This window comes from Loxodonta africana, chromosome 11 (genome assembly GCF_030014295.1).
Source record: "Loxodonta africana isolate mLoxAfr1 chromosome 11, mLoxAfr1.hap2, whole genome shotgun sequence".
Lineage (NCBI taxonomy): Eukaryota > Metazoa > Chordata > Mammalia > Proboscidea > Elephantidae > Loxodonta > Loxodonta africana.
In genome coordinates, this window is record NC_087352.1 from 104,024,508 (window position 1) to 104,043,767 (window position 19,260).

At 42.6% G+C, this 19,260-nt stretch overlaps 1 protein-coding gene across 1 annotated transcript in view; it reads right to left on the reverse strand.

Annotated features, from left to right (window-relative positions):
- The window catches only part of PIEZO2 (piezo type mechanosensitive ion channel component 2), a 656,646-nt gene that overhangs the window by 100,745 nt on the left and 536,641 nt on the right, over positions 1 to 19,260 (reverse strand). The window contains exons 18-21 of the mRNA XM_064294736.1: positions 11,035 to 11,252; positions 7,820 to 7,980; positions 2,126 to 2,302; positions 1,706 to 1,831 (exon numbers count right to left, since the gene is read on the reverse strand). Of these exons, the coding sequence (XP_064150806.1) occupies positions 1,706 to 1,831; positions 2,126 to 2,302; positions 7,820 to 7,980; positions 11,035 to 11,252 (682 nt within the window). The remainder of the gene's footprint in view (positions 1 to 1,705; positions 1,832 to 2,125; positions 2,303 to 7,819; positions 7,981 to 11,034; positions 11,253 to 19,260) is intronic.

A 19,260-nucleotide genomic window follows, 5' to 3' on the forward strand; every position in this document is an offset into this window, starting at 1 on the left:
GGTCATTCCACAACTCGTCTAGTCTTTGGTCATTAGTGTTCAATGCGTCAAGTCTATTCTTGAGATGATCTCTAAATTCAGGTGCTATATACTCAAGGTTGTATTTTGGCTCTTGTGGACTTGCTCTGATTTTCTTCAGTTTCAGCTTGAACTTGCATATGAGCAACTGATGGTCTGTTCCACAGTTGGCCCCTGGCCTTGTTCTGACTGATGATATTGAGCTTTTCCATCATCTCTTTCCACAGATGTAGTTCATTTGATTCTTGTGTGTTCCATCTGGTGAGGTCCACGTGTATAGTTGCCATTTATGTTGGTGAAACAAGGTATTTGCAATGAAGAAGTCAATGGTCTTACAAAATTCTTTCATTCGATCTCTGGCATATCACCCAGGCCATATTTTCCCACTACCAATCCTTGTTCTTTGTTTCCAACTTTTGCATTCCAGTTGCTAGTAATTATCAATGCACCCTGACTGCATGTTCTATCAATATCAGACTGCAGCAGTTGATAAAAATCTTCAGTTTCTTCATTTTTGGCCCTAGTGGTTGGTGTGTAAATTTGAGTAATAGTTGTATTAACGGGTCTTCCTTGTAGGTGCATGGATATTATCCTATCACTGAGAGCGTTATATTTCAGGACAGATCTTGAAATGTTCTTTTTGACAATGAATGCAACACCATTCTTCTTCAAATTGTCATTCCCGGCATAGTAGACTATATGATTGTGTGATTCAGAATGGCAAAACCAGTCCATTTCAGATCACTAATGCCTAGAATATCGATGTTTATGCATTTCATTTCATTTTTGACGATTTCCAATTTTCCTAGATTCATACTTCGTACATTCCAGGTTCCGATTATTAATGGATGTTTGCAGCACTTTCGTCTCATTTCCACACCAGCGAATGCAGGTTCTGAAAGCTTTATTCCATCCACGTCATTAAGGTTGACTCTGCTTTGAGGAGGCAGCTCTTCCCCAGTTGTCTTTTGAATGCCTTCCAACCTGGGGCTCATCTTCCAGCACTATATCAGACAGTGTTCTGCTGCTATTCATAAGGTTTTCACTGGCTAATTCTTTTCAGAAGTAGACTGCTGGGTCCTTCTTCCTAGTTTGTCTTAGTCTGGAAGCTCAGCTGAAACCTGTCCTCCATGGGTGACCCTGCTGGTATCTGAATACTGGTGGCATAGCTTCCAGCATCACAGCAACACAGAAGCCCCCACAGTACGACAAATTGACAGATATGTGGGGGAATACTGAATTTAAATTGTAAAAATTTCTTGTAATGCTAAATCCACTTCTCAGAAGTAATCACTGTTGTCCATTTGGTATATTTTCTCAATATTTTTCTTTGTGCTTAGCAGAGGCCATATTTTGTACAGTGTATTGACATTTTTATCTTAAATTAATAATCTATTTTGACCCTCTCTCAATGTCTGACATATCCACCTGCCTCAATCTTTTAATGGTTATACAATGTTCCAGTGTCTGCATTTGTCATACTTTAACTAATCTCCAACTACTTGATCAATTTCTTTCAGCACAAGGCAATACTGATTTTAATATTTAGTCATTTGTTTTGAACATAATTCCAAGTGCCACATAAGAAGATGAGGTTACAGATCAACGTGATATTCAGAGTCTCAAGGGAAAGAATTCCAAACTACAACTGTGCTGAGGCCCAAATGAAACACAAGGAAGCTGTTACCCTCAGGTAGACAAGCAAGGGGGAAGACTTCCTCAGGCCAACCCACTCTGTGGGGTCGATGGGAGCGTTGTAGAGTATCGAAGTGTTCAACTGGTCGAGGTCTATGTTCGTCTGATTTTCATTTGGCTGAAAAGAAAACAAAATGGAGTAAAATGGCTACACAGATTAGGAAAGTCCAGATTGTTGTCCTTCAGATTTGAGCAAAGGGTCACTGGTGGGCTAGGCAGGGAAAGATCTGTTTCGAGGGGAAATCTTGACATGGGAAGACACTTGGGCAAAGCACATAGGGCTAGGATATATCCAGCCTGGCTGCGGTGACTTAAAAGACAGACAGAATATGCTTGGGGATGAAGGCTCCCCAGATATCCGCCTCACTTCCCTAAAGGCAGTCAGGAAGATCCCCTCATCTTTGAGACTCACCAAGGAACAGTTAACAGAAAAGTTCTCAGGCTTAATGGTTTGGAGCTGGTACAACATTTTGCAGACAATGATCACACAGGTCCAGACAGTGCAGACACTTGAAGCCAGACGGCGCAGCCTGGCATATGGCAGAGCAAAAGCCCAAGAAATCAAAAATACATAGTTGAACAGAGACACCTGAAAACATAAAATCAGAAATGGGGACAAAATACGTAACATGGCATAACATCTAGAAAACATGGTGATTTGACTTATTCAGTTCAGTTCAGTTTAGCAAAGGCTGCTTGAACTCCTGGCATGTGCATGGCCTTGCCCTAGGTGCTGGAGGACCTATTGTGTTGCATGGCAGACAGCTATACAACCAGATAATGTTAACATAATGTAGCAATGGCCAAGCTGTAGACGTGAACAGGCTCCCGTGAGCACACCAAGTGAGTGGCTCAGGAAGCATTTCCTGGAGGAGATGATGGTTGAGCTAAGCCAGGCCAAGAAAGGCAACCAGGGAATTCCACGTAAAGGATGAACGAGCAAAGGCAGGAAAGTGTGAAATAGCACAGTAGAGCAGGTAGTCACAAACAATTGGAAATTTCAGAGTTGAAAGTAGTAAAAAACAGCAGGAAGTAAGGCTGGAGGTGCAGCTGGGTGCCACCTTTGAATGGACTCTTTTCTAAACCATGGTTTTCTGCAGAACCATGCTACGTCACAGGGATCCCGTCTGTAGAACCATACTCTGTCACACGTATCCCTTCTGTAAAACCATGCTCCGTCACAGCAATCCCTTTTGCAGAAGACAGAGAGCTGTTGAAGCAGTTTACACTGGGGATTCTTAAGGTAAGATGGGTATTTTATTTAGATAAATATAACTGCAATAATGGGATTGGACTAGGGATAAGGAGACCAAGTTATAAGCTCCTGCAACAGTCCAAGAGAGCAGTGCTGGGGGCCCGGCTGGGGCAGTGGAAGGGGAGATAGAGAGGGGCCAGGGGTTTGTTGATTGATGGGCATGGGGTGGGAATATGGGAGAAAGTGTAAGGAGTGACCTCCAGGTTTCCAGCTTGGGAGCCTGTGTGGATGATAGCGCTATTAAGTGAGATAGGAAATGCTGAGAGGTGAGCAGGTTTAAGGAAGGAATGAGTTCAGTTTGAACATGTGGCTTTAGATTGCATGTGAGTTCATCAATCAGAGAAGATGTCCATCAATTCTAGAAGTTCTCCCATAGCTAACAGTTCACTGAACAAATAGAAAGCACTGCGATTTTATTCAGTCACGGGAAATATCAAGTTATTCTAAGTATTGTTTAAAAATAATATCTGAATATTGTTAAAATAATCCCTAGGAACATTTAATATTATCATATGGAATTAACAATGTACTTAATTGATAAAGATTTATTGCACATGTACCAGGCTCTAGCACTATGGTCTATTGGAGGTGTGGTATGTGTTTCACTTATAAACCTATAAAATGAGAAATGATTCCTCTGTCATGAGACCAGAAGAATTGGATGGTGTCTGGTTACCATTACTGAATATATTGATCAAAGATTCTATAGAAGAATCTTGATCAAAAGGGGGAAAATGCAGAACAGAACTTCAAATTTTCATAGAATTCAGGATGGATGAACCCCTGAAACTACTGCTCTGAGATACTCTTTAAATCTTAATCCAAAAATATGCCCTGAAGTCTTCTTAAAAGCAAACAATAATTTAGCTTAACTAATAAAGAATTTCTGCCTTGAGCCTTGTTCTTTTAAGCTATATAGGATCAAATTGACAACATCAACTTGAACGGTTAGGAAAATTAAGGGGCAATAAGTTTATGTTAATGGGGGAGGAACAACTGGGAAGAAGAGCGTGAGAATGGTTGTACAACTCTAAGGATATAATCGGTGTCACTGAATTATACATGTAGAAATTGTTGAATTGGTGTATGTCCTCAACAAAAACAAAAATAAAATAAATTACAAAAAAAAAATGTGGAGACTCCATGAAAATTTTTAATTATGCAATTTGTTACCTGCTACTGTTCTACTGGGAAATCCTGGTGGCATAGTGGTTAAGTGCTACAGCTGCTAACCAAAAGGTCAGCAGTTCGAGTCTACCAGGTGCTCCTTGGAAACTCTATGGGGAAGTTCTACTCTGCCCTATAGGGTTGCTATGAGTCGGAATTGACTCGACCCCAGTGGGTTTGGTTTTTGTGGTTTTACTCTTCTACTTAACTACAAGGCAAGTCCCCTCTCTGAGACTTAAATGCTGAAATACTAGGGGTAGCAAGAACTGCCTTTCAGAATTAATTGGGGAAGAAAGGAAATCTAGAAAATTTAACTGGGAATGCTTACTTTGCTATCACTCTGCCACTTACTGATCAGCAGTTTTGGAGAAAGGACATATGCTACATTAATCGAAACTTGTAAGCCATGAGTGGTAAGCATGTGCAGCAGATGTCACTGCTGGGGGTTTTCCCATCATGGGCGAGTCGAGCCCCTGGAGGCAGAAGTCTCTCCTCAGACCTGCACACATCAGGGCTCCCATCCACGCAGTTTACAACGTGGACGTGCCCCTTGAGCTGAGCAGCACGGCAGTCCTGATACAAATGGTTGCCAAGTAGTACTTTTCTAATGAGGTGAGATTCAGACCCATCACACACTGGACTGGCAGACTGGGGCTTTGTAAGAACTACACACAAAGAGTCCAGACTTGCCTTTCTTCTCCAACTGTATAACACTAAGTACTGTGAGGGATCAGGGTAGAATAGAGAGACAGAGAAAATTCCCAAATGAGGTGCTGGCCAACCATGTAAAATTTTTGAAACAGTTAATCTGGAACCATTTAGAGAACTTTAAAGTCCACCAGAGTACAACTGCTCCATAGAATTTCCAAGGAGCGCCTGGTGGATTTGAACTGCTGACCTTTTGGCGTGCAGCCGTAGCACTTAACCACCACACCACCAGGGTTTACTAAAGTCCACCAGGAAGATATAAATGGTCAAGATAGTGAGGATGCCAGGAGGGCATGTGAGAGACTTCTTTATAGAGAGGTAGGGCTCTTTTCTCTGTCCCCCCAACCCCGAAATGATGTGTTAGGGTTGGGGAAGGGATGCTAGGCTCTCCACCCAAAGCCTTACTTCAAGCAGGACCACTCAGAGATCTTGAAATGTGTATTTTAGGATTTGGGCACAGTGAACTGACATCCAGCTTCCACCCAGAAAACCCAGGTGGCAAAAAGAGACTGGCTGCTTTGGTGGCAGGCCCAGGGGGCTGCTACATCAGGGTCAACCTGCACTAGTGCAGGAAGGAAGAAGGGAGGGAGAGGGCACAGGGCGCTCCCCTGACTGCTGCTTGAGAGGCTTGCCTGGGCAGTAACGGGACCCCAACAGGAAGAGTCCAAGAAGAGTGGACAGTGGGGAGCCCAAGGCAGGTGATGGGTGAGAGTGGGGAAAACAGATTTCACTGAGGTTAGAAGGCCACCAGTGGAGCCTCTGTGACAGAAAGGGCAGTTCAATCAGCTGCCAGCCCAGAACGTGAAGCCCTCTGGCGATGAAGTCTGCCCAGTCAGAAACCCCCTACCGCCACGGTCTCCCACCCTGACTTGATGGCCCAGTGAGGGGGTCAGCAACGCAAGTCACTTTACTGGAAAACAGCTGGAAGGGGGATATGTGTGAGAAAAAGCAGCAGCCATCCTGCTGCACTAGTTGGCTGACATCCTGACTGCCACTTATGCTCGCTGGAAAGGGGAGAGGCTTCTACCTGGGTACGTGATCAGCGTTGTGATAACTGTCTGTGGCTGGACAATGCTATTCAAAGTAATAGTAGGGCTTTCCATTACTGAGGAATGACGAGAAAGTTGAAGGGACTCCCTGTGTTTTGCATTCAGGTGCACGAAGAAACCTTCCTCGCTGAATACAGTTTAAACGGACAATGATGGTCAGAACTACAGGTGTTTTTTAGGGTTACTACCCATGTGTCATAATTATACCCCATTCATAAGAATCACTGTGAGTGTGCAGACTGGCGCCAACCACCACACCACAGGCAGACAAATGAGAGGCCTCCAAGGATGGAGTCCAGGATCATCTAGGAGCTCACTCTTAGGACTGGAGCCCCATGTCCAGTGGGCTGAGCCCAACACTGGTGGGGCACTGTGCTGCAACACTTTACAAACACAGGATTGGGCGGGTACTGTCAGCAGCAGGAGCCTCGTGAGTCTCTGGCATGATTTGAAGAGATAAAATTAGAAGTGAAAATCTGGCTCTCTGGAAGTCTGCACAATCAGAGAGAAGAACTATTAGGCCAATTCCATTTAGAGGCCACTTTTCTAACAGCATAACAGTATGAATAGATCATGGTTCCTTATTTATCTTATGGTCTTACCAAGGAGACCATATTCTCCAGACTCATTAAGGATAATTCAGAGAAAACTAAGTGCCTGCCTTTTTTCAAGATGTGTAAGAAAGTGGTGTTTAGAACTCTCCCTTTCTCTTTCTGGATGGGTTTCAGATAGTGGATACTCTGTGTTGTGCCCCCACTAAGTTCTCTTTGTTTGGTGTCTACTCTCATCATGAAATTGTCTCAATATGCCTCCAGAACTCCATCTGATGCAACTGAAAATCATCTGTACAGTAGATTTGGTTGATTCTGGAATGGCCTTCACTCATTTTTAGTCAAATCCCTTCTCTTTTACTTTTTCATTTCTCTGGAATATTCTGACCCTAAAATTCTGTCTGGATTGATCAATTCACCTGTACAGTTAGAATGCTTAAACTCTTTTGTTCTTATTTAATATACATATTAAGCTAGATTTTTGGTTTCAATTAAAACATAGACTTGACTGCTTAACTATGGAGCATATGTCACTTTCACAGGGAGAGTGGTCTCTATGTTTGGTCCCACCTGGCAGTGATCACTGATCCATTTCAGATGGTTAATAACTGTGTGGGATGGGAGAAAGTTCCAGTTAGACTGGAGAGCTCGAATTAACTATCCATTTGTGAAACTTTTTAGGTCACCTAGGTGGCGGTTTTAAGTTTTAAAAAATTATAAGCAGTAGTTCCTTGGCTTAATGGTAAATTTCTAGAGGACAAAGACTCCTCGGATTGCCACAACTCAAAAACAGTCCAGGAAAACTAAAAGTATGAGAGGATATTTGTTGAATAAATTGAAAGAGAGCTAAATCTTTATGCAGTAAACATTAAATAATTATTGGCTGAATGATGACTCTCCTCTTTACAGATGAGAAAATAGACCATATTCAAAGATTCTGTGTCTGGTTTCAAAAAATCCAATAATAAACCAGATGAGCTCTATTAAAGAATCTATAAAATTTTGGAACCTAAGTGTACTCCTTAGTAACATAAACTGGAATGTTACTGTTTTCCTCAAAGAGAACTGAAGGAGACGGAGTTGCATATACAGTGCAGAAAAGCAGCTGCTCTCGTGGGCTCTGACAGAGGACTAGATGAAGACAGGCAATCTTGGTAACGCGGCCAAACCAATGGGAAACTAAGCCATAAGCCTCTTTTGCCCTGCATCTTCCTTTCTCGTTCACCGGTGAACTGTCCTTGGTTTTCTGCATGTGGAAGCCTCTGTGCCCCTTTGAGAACGCTGGGGATCGCACTGAAAATCAGTGGAGTTGGAAAATAAAATAATAGCCAATTGTGGTTCTATTAAGCCTGACGATATGACAAATGTTTACTTGCCTCTTTCACAGTAACCCAGATAATGTACGATGAGACAATTTTGATGATGTGCAGCTCCAAAATCCACCACATGAACACCTGCAGCTTGTGAAAGTACTCCAGGAACTTCAGGAAGAGCACGGTGAGGCGGTCGATCACCAGGTGCCATTTGTTCTTCAGGTCTGCAAAACAGGAACCCACACTGAGCGTAACAAAGTCTCCTCTTCTTCTTCCTTTTCGCTAGGATATAAAGTACATCTTGGAACTTTCAGATTGGAACTATAAGCTGAAAATAGTGAACGAATTCTAAGAATACTAAGAACCAAATCTGAAGTAAGGGTTGGAATGGTTAATTTTGTGTGTCAACTGGCCTAGAACATGGTGCCCAGCTGTTTGGCCAAACACTAGTCTAGACTCTGTTATGAAGTAGTTACATGTGATTAAATCAGTTGGCCTGAAGTAAAGCAAATCCTTCTTCCTGTTGCCACTGAGTTGATTCCAACTCACAGCAACCCTACAGGATAGAGTAGAACTGCCCCATAGGGTTTCCAAGGAGTGCCTGATAGATTTGAACAGCCGACCTTTTGGCTAGCAGCCAAGCTCTTAACCACTATGCCACCAGGGCTCCAAGTACCCTCCATAAAGTGGGTGGGCATCATCCAATCAGTTGGAGGCCTTAAGAAAAATAAGGTATTTCCCTAGGGTGAGTTCTGCCTCTGGACTATAAATAGACATCTTGCCAGACTCCTCTAATTTTCCTATTACCTGACCTATGCGTTATGGGACACAAGATTGCAGGAGTCTCCAGCCTGTTGCCTGACCTACAGATTTGGGACTTGCCAGTCCCTACAGTAAAACCTGTTGCCGTCAGGTTTTGGTTAGCAGCTGAACTCTTAACTACTATGCCACCACGGTTTCCAAAAGTGTGAGCTAATTCCTTAAAATACATCTCTCTCTGTTTCTCTGTCTCTGTCTCTGTATATGTACACACACACACACAGAGAACCCTAAGATATTCAGTCCAAAACTTCCATGTCATGATGATAACTTGGATATAAGACACTGACAGTCTGAGGGACAATGTTACTCTTATACACCTTTTGATTAAATTTGTGTAACTAAACATTTAGGTCTATTTACTCTTAAGGCTGAGCCATGTGTCCCTATTTCCCGGGAATGTTAATAATCGAAGAGTCCTCCAAATGGCATCTTTCTTGCCAAAGCTATGCTTCTGTAACTGGTGATTGCCCTTCGTTGGAGCTTAACCAGGAAGTGGATGGAGCTCTGGTCTTTCTGGAGGGCGAGCCAGAGCACCCATGGCAGACACCGCTCCCCTCCAAGGATCCAGTCTCACAAAGTGTGAGGAGAAGCATTCCAATCACAGTTGTTATCAAATTAGTCTTTATTCTTTCTACAGTGTGCCAGGGAGCAATATTGTGGAGACTGGGTCAGGCTTCAGTCAGGAAGGACTATACTGGTTAATATGAATGAAAGTTACAACAGGGCTGCTGTGCAGACCAGCACATCACCATATGTGTAGACAAAAGCTCACAAGCTCATGGGGATGTTAAGACCTAAGTCTCTGTGAGTAGCTTCTTTGCATAGCTTGGGTAGTTACAACAATTAGCCTACTGGGCTCAGCTTAAGGAAGGTTTCAGTTACTGGGAAAATGCTCATTTTACTGAGTAGCTCAGATGACAGTCAATAGGAATGTCCGGGTAATACATGAGCACACTATAAAGGGGAAAAAGGGGGCAGGTGCCAAGGACAGGTGCAGACAAAGAGGTGGGCTAACAAGGTATAGTTCAATTTCTGGTGAGACCCTATGAGCAAAGCTCAAGTCCTGTCTGAAGCAGTGTAATAAAATCCTAGTTTTATAATAGTATCACTTGTTTTGCCTGCTTGGTTCTCTCCTTCCCACTGAGAAGCACATGTCACCCACGTACGGAGAGGGCGTTTCTGGGCCTTTCCAGGGTCTTCTGAGGTGAGTGGAAGAAGGGGATCAGGTTCTGGAGGAGTTTACCCTTTGAGAGGGATCTTCCCCCTCATGCCACTTCTTTATTTTCTACTGTTGTGAAGCACAGAGGTCCAGCAAAGACAACCACAGCACTTAGCAGCATAGCCCCAGATAGCACCCCCAAAAGCCATGCTGTCTGGTTTCTCCCTATTTTCTGGGAATTACGGAATACACTAATTCTCTAAGTTCTCTGCCTTGCAGTACTATCTGTCAGGTCACATTTCCTGATCAGCGAGGGTGCCCCATTCTCATCATGCCATATTAACACATCATTTTAAGTCTAGGAAAAAAAATCAGGAAAGAAGAGCTTAAAGAACCAAAAGGAATGCCCTAAAATGACCGCCACAATAAAACACCTCTCAGAGTTTGCCTAAAGTGATTATTATCCAGTTGCATTATTTCCGCCTCCAGTTCCCATGTCCTTTAGCGCTAGAACAGAACCAGAAATATACTCTAAAAGACCGGTTTCCTGAAAAAGCCTCAGAATGATTGGTTAAAGAACGTGTTTGAAGAGGCCATGTCTGCACTTTCAGGAACTCCACACAGCTGCCTGCTTTTGCTTCTGGTGGGAGCTTCCCTCTCTGAGATGGCTGATCAGAAAATGGTAAGTGCCAAACCCAGTCAGGCTCTGACAGGATCACTGTGGCAGATTACTAATTGATAACCAGCTGCCTGCCCTTTTCAAAGGAAGTTATTGGAGCAAATGCAACTGCTATAGTATAGTTAAACTATGGCATAGTATCACTACAGTACAGTTAAACCATGGTACAGTATCACTACGGTACAGTTAAACCATGGTACAGTATCACTACGGTACAGTTAAACCATGGTACAGTATCACTACGGTACAGTTAAACCATGGTACAGTATCACTACGGTACAGTTAAACCATGGTACAGTATCACTACGGTACAGTTAAACCATGGTACAGTATCACTACGGTACAGTTAAACCATGGTATAGTGTCACTACAGTATAGTTAAACCATGGTATAGTATAACTACAGTGTAGTTAAACCACAGTATAGTATCACTACAGTATTGTTAAACTATGGTATAGTCACACTACAGTATAGTTAAACTATGGTGCAGAATAACTACAGTTAAAACTGCTGTTTAACTGACTGGGCAGACATATCTTCTTTGGGAGCCCATCTGTGTGTCAGTCACTCTGTCTGCCAGTTAGTATTTCCTGAGCACACTGGTAGAGGGCTGCTTACCTGACGTTTCTTCCTCCTCCTCTGAGTCCTCCTCTTCAGCCTCACCCTCCTCATCCTCCTCACTGTCTTTCCCAGGCTGGCCCTTCTCTGTGTTCTCCGAGCCACCCCCTGGGGTCTTCTCTCCGGGTTCCTCTGCTCTCTTCCCCTCCTGCTTCTCCAGGCTGGCGGTCAGGTTCATCATGGCCAGGTCAGGAAGGCTGCCTTCGGGATGAGCCAGTCTGTGGGCAGAGAGGGGCTGAGTCAGAGGAGGAGGGGCTGTCAGGGGGCTCAAGTGAGGGGCATGTAAAAGGAGGGTGCACAAAACTGAAAATCAGTGCAGGTCAAAGGTCTTCCATTGTGGGGTGTGAGCATCTTGTTACTTTTTTTATTTTTTTTTTACCACTTTCTAAAACCAAACTGTAAACTCAGGTTTTGTTAGCTTTTCTAATTTAGGTTCTGGTGATTAATGAGTCACGAGAGCTATCGACACCTAAACTTGACATTTTTCCCGGGGGAGAAAATGGCCAGAGTTTAGGCTGTAGAAGCATGAAATGGCATCATGGAGAGCAAGCATTTCATGACTTCACAGGGGGACTTACTCATTTTGGTGGATTGGTAATTTTTTCTTGATGCTGCTCAAAGTAATTGGAATAGAAAGGAAAAAGAGGAGATGAGAACAGAAGAATTATAAGGAATGTCAGAGATCACACATCATGCGACATAACATCCGCAATTGCATTCCTGCACACCAGCTGCAGCAACGGCCTAGGGCCAGGTGCATTCCAGGACGGCGCCGAGAGCGAGCTTTGGCTGCAGACCCTGTGCTGGCAGCTGATCTGAGAGTGAGCGGGATGGCAGGATGGTACGGGGAAGAACAGACAGACTACTGAGGCAAATTACATCACGCTTTCTTATCAATGAGACAAACCATCCCACGAGAATTGAATCATCTGAATTTTAAACAAGTTGCTTTGATTCTGGACTCATCCTGCTTGAGCATTTAAAGGGTAATGCAGTGGAAGCTAAATCTTTCAGGAGTAAGCTGTCTGTAACAGGTTCCCTTCTGAGGTTTACTGGTGTAAGCTCTACACCGATGGAAACTGCTGGCACTGGCCATCGCGGGAGTGCCCGGGCCACAGGGGCACAGGAGATGGCGTTTTCACCGAGCCCGGACAACTCTGGAGCTTGTTTCACAATGGGCAATAACGAGTATGAGCCTTCTATTTCATCTAAAAAATACGTGTATATATGTTTTATTGAGATTCAAGTGAGCGTTTTAAACAACATCTGGGGACAACACAGTGCGCCCCAGGAGAAGGTCTACTGGACATACTGATAATCCACTCCATTTGCAATCAGTCTGTACATTTCAGCCTGCTACTGAGTGGACGATGATTGATAAAATTGTTCTACCGCAATAATTGTGAGCTCAGAGTAAATTATTTACCCTTCCTGGAATTTAGTTTAATTCCTATGAAATGGGACAGTCTGATTAGATAAAATCTAAGGTTACTTTCAACTTGCTGATTTTACATTTCTAAACACACCTGTCATTTTGGATAACCGTTGTAATAATTCTACATTGTCCCTAGACTTTTAGAGAGGTTATTACTCAAAAGAAATTCCATTCAACAGGGTGTCAAGAGTTAATTTATGGTACACCAGAACCTAATGATTAATTTAATGAAGAAAGAACATTCTGAGGGTGGTTCAACATTGGTGGAAGAAATGAAGCTGAATACTACTTTCCTATCAAGCTAGTCAAGTCACTCTCCCGACTTCTGGAAAGCTAATCACTGTTGAAGCTGCAGCACCTTAGCTCATAAGTCAGTCCTGAACACCAACGCTTAGGTCACACGTTTGCTGTTCCTACTTCGTCAGGACTCCAATATGAAATGCCATTAAATGCAAAGCCAGTCAGCTGCTACTCAGTTGTCTGTGTGTGTTTGTTCTCTTCAACCTTGCCAGAGAGTTACATTTTACAAGTGAGAAGATACTTCTCACGATGACAAGCAGCTCAGGAGTTTTTAGTGTGGAAGTATGGTCATTTAAGAGTGCTGGGACCTCTTACTGAGGAGAAAAGAACTTTCTAGTAATGACTACCCTTTACAGAGTGACACTCAAAGAGATGACGCTCTGTCTGCAGCTGCTACTGTGGATACAGAGCAAACGGTCCCCAAACACCAGGCACAGGCAGGCATAGTGAGGACAGACCATTGGACAAACGGATCAAAAGAGAACACTGGAGCAAGCTTTTTAGAAGTCAGTCTTCTGGAAACCTATGATATTCTACAAGGTATCAATGTGGTTGGGGATAGGAGAGAAGCAGATCTCCACATCTAATTTTGTCCTTTTCCCTCTGACCTGACCCTTCTGAGGGAACAGGTCCTAAAAGACCTGGTGCCTTCTGGGGCTGTCTAACATCAGGAGCTGGCAGTGAATGACAAAGAAGGAACTGCACCCATCAAGCTATCATTTCCTAGCTGAGAAGTTTCTTAACTATCTGAGAAATTTCCGCAGTATGTGTCTATGAAAGCCTGCATGCATAAAACACATACAGGTCAAAATATTGTAATTGCGTGATTGGAGCTTACTACTTTAAAGACACCTATGCGACTCCTTTCCCTTTCTCCTGCATTTTCATCATAGCATGTTTGGAGCCAATATAGAGCCATGTTAAGAGGATGGGCTTTTGAAGCATAAAGATGTGCATTTTCAAACCCCATCTAGAAAACGTCCTGCCGTGTGACATGGGAAAATAACCTGTCTTTGAAGTCTCAGTTTACTGATATGTAAAATGGGATGTCAGTGCCTATTTCGTAGGATGTTGTGAATACTGAGGTGATTTCTGTTAAGTGCTTAACACAGTGCCTCGTTCACAGGAATACTAAAGCAAGGAACCATCTTCTAATGATCGATTCTTATGCACTAGGTTTTGATAATCTGTATCATAAATAGATGCTCATGACCAGGCATAGTTAGAAACATTCCTCTCCAAGGGCCCACACAAAGCTGAACAACAAAGAAGGTAAACTAAACTCAGGCTGTAATTCTGTCAACATTCTTTAACAGAACTCGTACATTGAAATGGCCATGCGGAAGAAAAGGAACAAACATTCCTTTCTCGGGAATCTGCATGAATTCTCAACGTCTGTCTGCTGTGCCCTCCGACTACTTCACGAACCACAGGAAATGGCTGCAGAAGGGGGCTACGTGGTGGGGTCCATACAACGCGATTTCAGAGGCAGATTAATGACTAGCTTGCTATGATCAACAGCTCTGCTGGTTCTTGAGGAAAGCCTGTATACCTTGCTTTGGGTTCCAGGACAATTTGTGAAGCCCCACACCCATCCCTGGCAAATAAAAGAATCTTGATTTTTCAAATACTAGGGGAAAAACAAACTTTAGTAAAAACTTTCCCTGAAACTTCAGGCTAAGGAGATTATAATACTGATAATTCTTTTCTAATTATCATATGCTAATCGCCTAATCGTCATATAAAGGATTTTTACTTTGGGGCTCCAAATAGAACTGGAGATAAATTCTGGATTTTCAGAGAAACCCCAGACACTTGAAATCACGGTATTTTGCCTACCTTTCTCCATAGGGAGTTCCATTTCTTCCCTTTGCATTTTCTTTAACCTTACCTATCAGTTTGTTACCTTGCTTTTACTATGATTCTTGCTCTGAGCTCCTGCTCTCTCACTATCCGTTGTTCTCCATTCACACTCTGCTCTACAGTCGAAGATGAGAATCCGTTTGTCTACCCAATCGCTATTTCCTTTGTGCGTCCACAGTGCTGTACAATCCTCAATTTGCGCGTTTCTCTCTGTACCTACATCGTTTTAGTCTCATTATTTGTCTTCTTGGGAATCTCCCCCTGAAGAAATATAATCTTACTCTAGTCACCTCCCTCACAAAACGTAAAGTCAAGTGCTTGGTGTACTCTATGATTTGTTGAATGTGTGGTGAACGAATTCCGCACTATGCAGAAGCATTCTTATTTGAAACAGAAGAAACAAATTATGTTACCCAAATAGCCGAAAGGTTTAATTTTGTACTAGGACTTGACTTTGAAAAGCCACACATTAAGCTAGTTTCCATTTAAATCAAAACCAAACCCGTTGCTGTTGAGTTAATTCAGACTCACAACGCCCCTATGGGGCAGAGCAAAACTGCCGCATAGGGTTTCCAAGGAGCAGCTGGTGGATTTGAACTGCTGATCTTTTGGTCAGCAGCTGCAGCTTTTAACCACTGTACCACCCATTTCCATTTAACAAGATGGAAATTCCACCACTGTAAAATCTTACTAGTCTAAATTCCATTCATTAATAACTATTCTAATTTGGCATATGTAATAATTTTAACTGCACACTTACTCCATTTGTTAAATTACTGGAAAAAAAAGATGCCTTGCAAATTTGCAATCTTTATAAGTAATAAAGTAGAATATTTATATCTTTTAAGGTAAACTATTTTCTAGGACTTGAAAGTACTTTTACGAGAATGAATGCTTTATACACATAAGGTATGGATTTGTGAATTTAATATCAGATCTTAAATGTGTGTAATAACTACTCCTCCAAAAAGTCTACGAGGCAGGGTGGATACAATGGCTCCGGTCTTTGTACTTGGGAGTAAAATACATTACTTCTGTTAAAATACTCTAATTCATACTTTTTACTAATTCCTTTGGGACTTCCCCCACGATTATTCATATTACTAAAATTCTATCAGAGCTACCCAATGCCCTGAATACATTGGCCTTCCCCACACCTTATTCTGCCCCTAGTTCTACTCTGCCCTACAGGGTCACTGTGGGTCTGAATCGACTTGATGGCAACGGGTTACCCCACACCTTATAAGGTAATGTCTAAATTGTCATCAACCCAGAAGATTATGTTAGTTAAACTGTAGGTGTGATCACTCCTTCCGGACAGAACATTTAAAAGCACGTTTTTTTCCTTATGAAACAGCACCAAGCATGAAGAAATAAATTACGGGAGAAAAAAAGCGCATTTACTTTACAAAAGCATTCACCTCTAGTACGGCCTTTTGAAAACCGGGCACACTTTTTTGTGGTTGTGTGCCCTTGAGTTGATTCCAACTCATAGCCACCCCTATGGCAGAACACAACTGCCTCATAGGATTTCCTAGGTTGTAATCTTCATGGAAGCAGAGTGCCACATCTTTCTGCTGCAGAGCCACTGGTGGGTTCAAACTCCTGACCTTTTGGTTAGCAGCTGAGATCTTAACCACTGTGCCACTAGTGCTCCTGGGCACACCTTACACACAGCATTTCAGGAGTACATTGTAAAGTAAGAGATGGTTTGTCTGCTAAGGTTTTCCCTGGGGCATAGCTCTGGCCTTTCTTAAAATGTTAACATTCACAGAAAAATGAGAAATTTCACTGGAAAAAGTGAGTACTAAAGATGGAATGCTTCAGGTTTTTAATTTTTTTGGGGGGAGGGTGACTTTAAATCCTAATACTGTTTTCTAAAAAATCCTGAGTGAATTCATTGGACACATTCCTCTCCTGAGAAAGTCTGGAACAACAGGACAGGAACGTGTACCTGGTGCTGCAGAGGGAGCCTACCAAAGGCACCTCCTGCCTTAGTTTACGTCTCAACTGTTTCCTCATAAAGCGATTGGTAATCCTTCCTGAGAAACACAGAGACAGGCAGAGAAGGAGAGACAGAGAGGTTAGAAAGAGCGAGAGTGGGGGGAGTGAGAGAGAGCGAGAGAGAGCAAAAGAGAGAGAGAGCGAGAGAAGATACAGCTAGAACAAGGGTGAAAGGGAGAAAAAGTCCTTCTACTTGAAACTTAAAGAGCTGGTCGACATTTTCGGCTACAGTCTACATCTTACTTCTCTGTTAGCTAAGAAGGGGCTGACTTTCGTCTCTTCGACTATCAACAAAAGGGGCCCTCGAGGCAGTCAGCCTGCTCCACCTCCTCCAGCACTACGCATGGTGGATGCGGAGCATTTCTCAGGCTCCCTCCTGTGAGTCCTGCCTTCCTGCGTCTGCTGGCCTTTGTCAATCTTAAGATTTTACCAAAGAGAAAAACTGATGGATCAGAAAACCAAGACCTCTCTAAGAATTATTTTGTTAATTGGATTCACTGCAGATGCATGTCTCCGCTAACTAAATTACTACCTTTATTACTTAAGGACATGGAGTTATGGGAGTGAACATTTTAATTTCACCTACTTAATAAAGTGGTAGGAGTTTTAGTAAATTATATCCCAAAGGATCTTTCTCTGTACTCTCAGGGCACTTTGAGGATAATGCTATATACAACACTTACCAAGCATTACTTTTTATTGTGTGTGGTTATTTTTGCATGTTTTATTTCCCCGGCTAGATGATGAGCATTCAGAGGGAAGGACCATGTCTCAATGCCTATCTTTGCACCTTTTGTTGTGCCCAAACAAGCTGTGAAACCTGGCAATGTAAAATGTCATTCTTCAATGATAGGCTGATCATTGAAGGCTGGACACGTATTTGAAGAAATTGATGTTTTCATTTTCTTTTAATCACATATTCTTGTGCCTATGTTCACTTCATTCATCAGATATCTACTGGGTATCACCTAATGAGAAGGCCTTGTGGTAGGTGGTCTGTAGACCTCTGGTGGATTACACAGTGGGTCCAGCCCTGAGGTGCACCTGCCTCTAGCAAGGGGGAGCAGGTTGGGAGCAGGCAGCTGGAGACCAGAGGCAGTGACTAGAGGAGACTAGAGGAGCAGCAGTGACACAGGGCAATGAGGAGTCAGAGGAAGGGCAGAGAACTTTCAGCAGGTGATGCCGGCCTTGATGGGAAAGTTTGTGGAAGAGACGGTTCTTAAGCTGAGCTCTAAATTATATGTTCTAGAAGGAGGTGAGCTGTCAGCAAGCCTGGGGACTCATTCTGCCAAAGAACGAAATTGGTGGGGCATAAGTTTGGACAAGACGATAGGCAGAGCACCAGCTGAAGACCCTGACAACCTCCAAACCCAGTGGACAGCACTCCTCAGTCTAATCACCAGTGCACAGAGCAACACACACCTAGGAGTATTCCTGGGGCCTTGCCTACTGCCAGAGGTCACTTTTCATTTATAAAGCAGTAAGGAGGGCAATACAGTAACAAGAAATGGTGTTTAGCAAAAACAAGAGAGAGAAGATCGAAGTACCCACCTATTTATTATGAGATACACACGGCCATTGACTTTGGCATGGCTACGAGGAGAGACGGAGCACAGAGTGCGTGCGATGGCAGGGGGAGACAAGGAGAGAGAGGAAACTGTTAGGTGGGCATGGCGAGCAGTAGGCTCCCGTCAGGCCTGTCTCACCAGAAACGCAGTTCATGCACTGAGGGCGCAGTGGCCTCAAGGGTCAGTACCAACATGAAATTCAACATAGCCAGGAAAAATGCTCAGAGACACATGTCTCTACATTCTTCTCATGCCTACCCATCTAAGATGTTTTACTAAAACTGTGCAAAGCTGAAATTTTCCAAGTACATTCTATCAAATAAAATATAGTCTAAAAGCTTAATGCTTGCTTCTTTTCCACAAGAAACAAGAAAATCGTACTAAGTCACCGTATTCCACGTTTTCTGACACTGAACTGAAAAGAAAATAGTTGTTTTATTTCTATATGAATAACAATGGTTTCTAAAACAAATCATCGACAAATTAAAGTGATATAAAGGTAATGAATATTCAAATAGTTCTTAATAAAATATTATACAATCCATTACAATTAATTATATTATTATCAAGATATAAGTCAAATGATATTCCTGAGAATGCCTACTTGATACTAACTTTGGAAACTGTGTAAAGCTAAACAGAATAAACTCTGCTTCAGACCCTAATGACATTTGCCTACACACACACACACACAACGAAGCAAGGAAAGGACAGTTGAATATTTACAGAAACAATAGTGCTGAGATCACTTTGACAAATACAATTAATTGGTTATTCCACTCTGTGTGCCATTGTTTGTAAAGCACCTACTGAAGAGGTAGGAGCAGAGAAAGCAAACATGGCAGTGAAACCAAACCCTGACAGTATTTCTTTTTCTTCATCACTTTGACTTTAATGCAGCCATTGATTAGGACTCTAGGAACAAAAAATACTATAAAAATTATTAGTAAGAAAAATACTACATTGGGAAAGTTTTGCTAAAAAGATATCGAATGTTTAAAGGTAAAATTTGGGGACTTTTATGTTAAACTCTTGAAAGAAATACCCAAATTGCAA